Source organism: Ornithorhynchus anatinus, chromosome 2 (genome assembly GCF_004115215.2).
Source record: "Ornithorhynchus anatinus isolate Pmale09 chromosome 2, mOrnAna1.pri.v4, whole genome shotgun sequence".
NCBI lineage: Eukaryota > Metazoa > Chordata > Mammalia > Monotremata > Ornithorhynchidae > Ornithorhynchus > Ornithorhynchus anatinus.
In genome coordinates, this window is record NC_041729.1 from 6236498 (window position 1) to 6242986 (window position 6489).

Genomic DNA, 6489 nt, shown 5'->3' on the forward strand with positions numbered 1-6489 from the left:
TTCCACTGAGCCACGCTGTTAGTAGAGGGGAAGCTTCTTGCGGACAAGGAACCCGTCCCCGGTTTACTTCCTGAGTGCTCAGTACAGTGCGGGACATCCAGAGGGGATGCGATAAATATCACCACCACTGTCGTCGGCAGGCCACCATCGGCCGGGTGAGCTTGGGCAAGTCACTTCACTTCTCTGAGCCTCAGTGACCTCATCTGGAAAAGGGGGATTGAGACTGGGAGCCCCGCGTGGGACAGGGACTGCTTCCTACCCCATTTGCTTCTATCCACTCCAGCGCTGTGTCTGGCACACAGTAAGCGCTTAACAAATACCACAGTCATCGCCATTATTACTACTACTTGGAGGAACGGGTCTCGCGGGGCGTCCTGCTCACCCGGCCGATCCCGGGCTCCCGGGACTTCAGGTTTGAGGGTCCAGGTTTCGGCAGACCTCGGGGACAACCGACGGCGCACGGCTGTCGGCGGCGGGACCCCGGCCCAACCGGGCGACCCCCGGGATCCAACCGGGCTCTAACCCGGCTCCCGGGGAGGCGGGAGAAGGGGGTCCCGGGGGGCAAAGCCACGGCTGGACACCCCAGCCCGCCACACCCAGACTTCCCGTGGAAACCGGGAGGCTGTGGAGCTCAGTCCGCCTGAGGCCGCTCCCCTGCGCCGCCCACCACCCCCCGGCAGCGGGACAATAAGGCCCTGTTTTCCGGAGGGTCGGGGATGTGAGAAACTGAAAGGAGAGTGACCCGGATCGCAGCAGAGCCCGTCAGCACGGACTTCAGCTGGCAGGCCCCCGCGGCAGTGGGGACCGCCAAGTCAACAGGGGTTTGCATCACTGTTTCCCACAGAGGCCATTTCCTGGGTGTAGACCCCCAGGGCAGGAATTTTCAAGGGAAAAATCACTCATTGGGGCCCCACCCCTCCATCCTCTTAGTTAGTCACCAGAGCTTGGGCTCCAGACAGCCAGCGGACAGGGAGACGGAGACAGAGAAGCTAGCCTTCTGTCTGGAATTGCGGGGGGGAGGGCCGAAGGGAAAGGGGGGAGCACGGTTAAATTTCCTGAGCAATGGTCAGACAGAAATAGGGACCACGTTCCCTCTCGGCCCCTCCCACGGGCCCAATTTAGAGTGGGTGGGGAACGTCCCGGCCACAGGAAAAACCTGAAGCTAAGAGTGGAGAGAGGACGGGGAAAGCGCAGGCAAGGGAAGCGTGCGAGGTGGTGATGATGATAATTGTGGTATTTGTTAAGCACTAAATGCCAGGTATTGTACTAAGCACTAGGGTGGACGCAAGCAAATCGGGTTGGACACGGTCCCTGCCCCGCATGGGACTCACAGTCTCCATCCCCATTTTACAGATGAGGTCACTGACACACAGAGTAGTGAAGTGACTTGACCAAAGCCACACAGCAGACAAGCGGTGGCCCCGAGATTAGAATCCATTACTTTCTTACTCCCAGGCCCTATCTGCTAGGCCACGCCGCGCTCCCTAAGAAGCAGCGTGGCTCAGTGGAAAGAGCCTGGGCTTCGGAGTCAGAGGTCATGAGTTCGACTCCCGGCTCTGCCACTTGTCAGCTGTGAGACCGTGGGCAAGTCACTTCACTTCTCTGGGCCTCAGTTCCCTCATCTGTAAAATGGAGATTAAAAGTATGTGAGCCCCACGTGGGACAACCTGATGACCCTGTATCTCCCCCAGCGCTTAGAACAGTGTTCGGCACCTAGTAAGCGCTTAACAAATACCAACATTATTATTATTATTATTAATAATAAGGGTGGTGTTTGTTAAGCGCCTATTATGTGCCAGGCACTTGGGGCTCCCAGTCTTAATCCCCATTTTACAGATGAGATAACTGAGGCACAGAGAAGTGAAGAGACTTGCTCGAGGTCACACAGCAGATGCCGTGGAAAGGCCGTCCGGGAAATTCCAGCCGGGACTCGAGCGCGTGGAACAGTGCTCCGCACCCGGGGAGCGCTTGGAGAAGCAGCATGGCTCAGTGGAAAGAGCCCGGGCTTGGGAGTCAGAGGTCATGGGTTTTAATCCCGGCTCTGCCGCTTGCCAGCTGTGTGACTTTGGGCAAGTCACTTCACTTCTCTGGGCCTCAGTGACCTCATCTGTAAAATGACGATTAAAAACTGCAAGCCCCATGTGGGACATCCTGATCACCTTGTATCCCCCCAGCACTTAGAACAGTGCTTGGTACATAGTAAGCACTTAACAAATACCACCATCATTATTATTATTATTATTATTATTATTATTATTAAATACCACGAGACTGGCAGAGGGAAAAGCCACCGGCAACCCACTGGAACCCAGAGCCGGGGGGAGGCTCTTCATCTTTACTTTTGGCTGCTAAACCGGAGCTATAAATCCATTACTTATTAAGCAGCACACGGAGTGTCTGTCACAGGCTGCTCTGAGAAGGGAACATTGCTCCGGTTATTTTCCCAAAACAGAGTCGCAGGAGCGACATCTCCTCCCTTCCCGCCCCGGGCTTCCCCCGACCGAAGCAGGGTGGCAAACTCCCCAAAAGAACAAGGAAAGAGACCCCGGGGAACACACTCAAGGAGAAAAATCACGACACAAGTCCCGGCCTTTGGATCCACCTAAAAGAAAAGGGGAGGCGGGCAGTAAGCTCAACAGCCAGTCGGGTAGCTGGGCCGAGTCCAGAGCCCGGGCAGATTCCTGCCTTTCTCACTGCCCTCTCTCCCTGCCCCTCTGGGAGGCTGGCAGGGGCAGATCCCCGGGGAACGATGCCCACAAATGAGTGTAGCCACCCCGGTCCGATCGATTCAACATCTTAGGGAAGAAGCCGATTCGCCAGTATTGGGCAGCTCACCTTTTTTTTAGTAATAAGAAGAAAAAGAACTGTGGTATTTGTTAAGTGCTTCCTACGTGCCAGGCACTGTACTGAGCACTGGGGCGGACATGGAGAGTCGGGTTGGACACAGTCCCGGTCCCGCCCGGGGCTCGCGGTCTCCATCCCCATTGTACAGACGACGGAACCGAAGCCCAGAGAACCGAAGCGACTTGCCCAAGGTCACACGGCAGATACGTGGCGGAGGCGGGATGAGAACCCATGACCCGACTCCCGGGCCCGTGGTACTGAAGCGCCAGGCACCGTACTAAGCGCCGGGGCACGGACAAGACGACCAGGCTGGCTACAGCCCACGTCCCACATGGGGTTCACAACCTTCATCTCCATTGTACAGACGAGGGAACCGAGGCCCAGAGAAGAGAAGCGACTTGCCTAAAGTCGCGGGAGGCGGAGCCGGGGTTAGAACCCGGGTCCTCGGGCTCCCCAGGCCTGGGCTCTAACCGCTAGGCTTCTCGAGCTAAGAAACCCCTCCGCTCTCCCTTCTGAGAGGTTTTTCCGGAGCAGTGACATTCTCAATCTGATCCTCTTAAAACTCTCTTTCCTTTTAAGAGAGTGACTGTGCTCCCCGAGCTGCTCCCCCATCCATCTACCCCCTTAAGAAACCCCCCCTCTCCCGCTGGTGACCACTCAGTAGTATTTATTGAGCGCTTCCTATGTGCAGAACCCCGGACTAAGCGCTTGGAACGGTCAATTCGGCAACAGATCGAGACCATCCCTGCCCACTGAGGGGCAGAAGGGGCAGGGAGGGAACTTGTGGCGGCCGGTTGGAGCTTCTCCCGTGAAAGGTGCCGGGTGAGGGGGGAATCTCCCAGGCTCCATTTAAGCGGGGCTATTTTTAGGAGGAGAATACCTGCCCGCAAATCAAGCCGGCACACGGGGCGCTGGGAAATGGCGGGTGCCCCCTTCTCGCCCCCTCCCCCGGGCCCGGGGCCCACCTGGGGGAGCTGGGGGGGGTTGGGGTGGGGCGCTGCCCACCTCTACCCGCCCCACGGTGTCCGTCCGCCCGCCAATCGCACGGGGGGGGGTGGGGGCGAGGGAAAGGCGGCCACGACTGCGGCCCCACCGGCCACTTCTCCTTTCTGCCGACCTCGACACATACCACACACAGACTTAGATACACACACACAGACTTCGATACACACACACAGACTTCGATACACACACACTTATATACACACACACTTACACACAGACGCACACTCATATACACATACACTCCCACACAAAGACACACCCATATACACATACACTTCCACACAGAGGCACACACCCATTTACACATGCACTTACACACACAGACACACACCCATATACACATACACTCACACACAGACACACACCCATATACACATACACTCACACACAGACACACACCACATACACCCATATACACGCACACTCACACACAGACACCCACTCCTCTACACGTACACTTACACAGACACCCACTCCTCTACACGTACACTTATCCGCACAGGCACACACCCATACAGAGCCTCACATACACACACACACTTATATACACATACACTTACACGCACACATAAACACACACACACACACACATACACATACACAGACACACACTCCCTCCCTCCGCCCAGGCCCCGGCCCACCCCCAGCAGGCCCCCATCCCCCCCTTTGGGCAGAACCCTCCCTACGGCCCCCACCCTTCACACACACACACACACACTTACACAAACACACACAGACACTTGCCTGCGCTCATACACTTCCACATACGCACCCAGACCCCCCCCCCCCCCCCGCGTCGGTCACACTCCCTCCGTCCGTCCGGGCCGCGGCCCACCACACCCTCACACCTTCCACCCGCCCGCACCCCTTAGGGCAGAACCCTCTCTTCCACCCCCACCTCTCACACACACCCACACACAAACACCCTTGCACAGACACAGACCTCCTCCCTCCCTCCCTTCCTCCCTCCCTCTCTCCGTCCGTCGGTCGGTCGGTCCGTCGAGGCCCTGGGCCGGGGCCCCCGCAGCAGCAGGCCACCCCCGCCCCTCGCACGCACACGCACACACACACACACACACCCCTTCCCCCACCAGTCCTGGACCCCCACACACACACCCCTTCCCCTACCAGTCCTGGACCCTCACACACACATACACACTCACACCCCCCTTCCCCTACCAGTCCTGGACCCTCACACACACACACACACACACACCCCTTCCCCTACCAGTCCTGGGCCCCCCCCCCCCCACCCCTTCCCCTACCAGTCCTGGACCTTCACACACACATACACACTCACACCCCCCTTCCCCTACCAGGCCTGGACCCTCACACACACACCCCCCTTCCCCTACCAGTCCTGGACCCTCACACACACATACACACTCACACCCCCCTTCCCCTACCAGTCCTGGACCCTCACACACACACACACACACACCCCTTCCCCTACCAGTCCTGGGCCCCCCCCCCCTTCCCCTACCAGTCCTGGACCTTCACACACACATACACACTCACACCCCCCTTCCCCTACCAGGCCTGGACCCTCACACACACACACACACCCTTCCCCTACCAGTCCTGGACCCTCACACACACCCACACACCCACCCACACACACCCCCCTTCCCCTACCAGTCCTGGACCCCCCACACACACCCCCCCCCCTTCCCCTACCAGTCCTGGACCCTCTCTCACTAACACACACACACCCCCCCCTTCCCCTACCAGTCCTGGACCCTCTCTCACTAACACACACACACACCCCCCTTCCCCTACCAGTCCTGGACCCTCACACAGACACACACACACATCAGACAGACAGACAGAGCCGCCTGCCCGCGCTGGACGCCCCCCCCGCCCCCCTCCGCCCCCCAACACAGCCAGGGAGAGGAAGGGTTTGAGCGGGCCGGGAACACAGAGAGGGATTGGACCCCCTCTCCCCCCGCGCCAGCCCCCGACACACACAGACACACACTCAGACCCAGACAGAGAGAGAGAGGAGGAGAGGGAGCAGGGCGGGCGAGAGTGTGAGCTGGGGCCGCCGTCCGTCCCCATCCCCGTCCAGGACGGTCCGGGGGAGGAGAAGGGAGAGGCCACTCACCCAGGTCGTCCATGGCGGGTCGGGTGGGGTGGGGTCCCGCTGGGGTCCCGCTGGGGTCCCGCTGGGCCTGTGGCTGGGAGCGTGTGCCCGGCGGGGCCCTGCAACTTTGCCACCGCGCGCGCCCCCGGCCGGAACGCGCCCCGCGCGGCCCCGCCCGCCTCCGGAGCGCGCCCGCCCCGCCCGGGAGCGAGCACGCACACGCGCGCCCCGCCCGAAGGGAGGGGCGCCCCCTGGCGGCCCCATCGGGCACCACCCCCCCCCCCCCCGCCTGCAAAGACCACTAATAATAGTGTGGCTATTTGTTCACTCATTCCGTAATAATAATAATAATAATGTTGGTATTGGTTAAGCGCTGACTATGTGCGGAGCCCTGTTCTAAGCGCTGGGGTAGACACAGGGGAATCAGGTTGTCCCACGTGGGGCTCACCGTCTTCATCCCCATTTGACAGACGAGGGAACTGAGGCCCAGAGAAGTGAAGTGACTTGCCCACAGTCACCCAGCTGACGAGTGGCAGAGCTGGGATTCGAACTCATGA

The 6489-nt window shown here is 59.5% G+C and overlaps 1 protein-coding gene across 3 annotated transcripts in view; it reads right to left on the bottom strand.

The window, feature by feature from the left end:
- PXN (paxillin) overlaps positions 1 to 6080 on the bottom strand; it is a 67761-nt gene extending 61681 nt beyond the window's left edge. For all 3 annotated transcript variants that reach the window (XM_029057659.1, XM_029057657.1, XM_029057658.2), the window contains exon 1: positions 5954 to 6080. In XM_029057659.1, coding sequence (XP_028913492.1) covers positions 5954 to 5966 — 13 coding nt within the window. In that variant the 5' untranslated portion in view covers positions 5967 to 6080. The remainder of the gene's footprint in view (positions 1 to 5953) is intronic.
- Between the last annotated feature and the right edge of the window lie 409 nt (positions 6081 to 6489).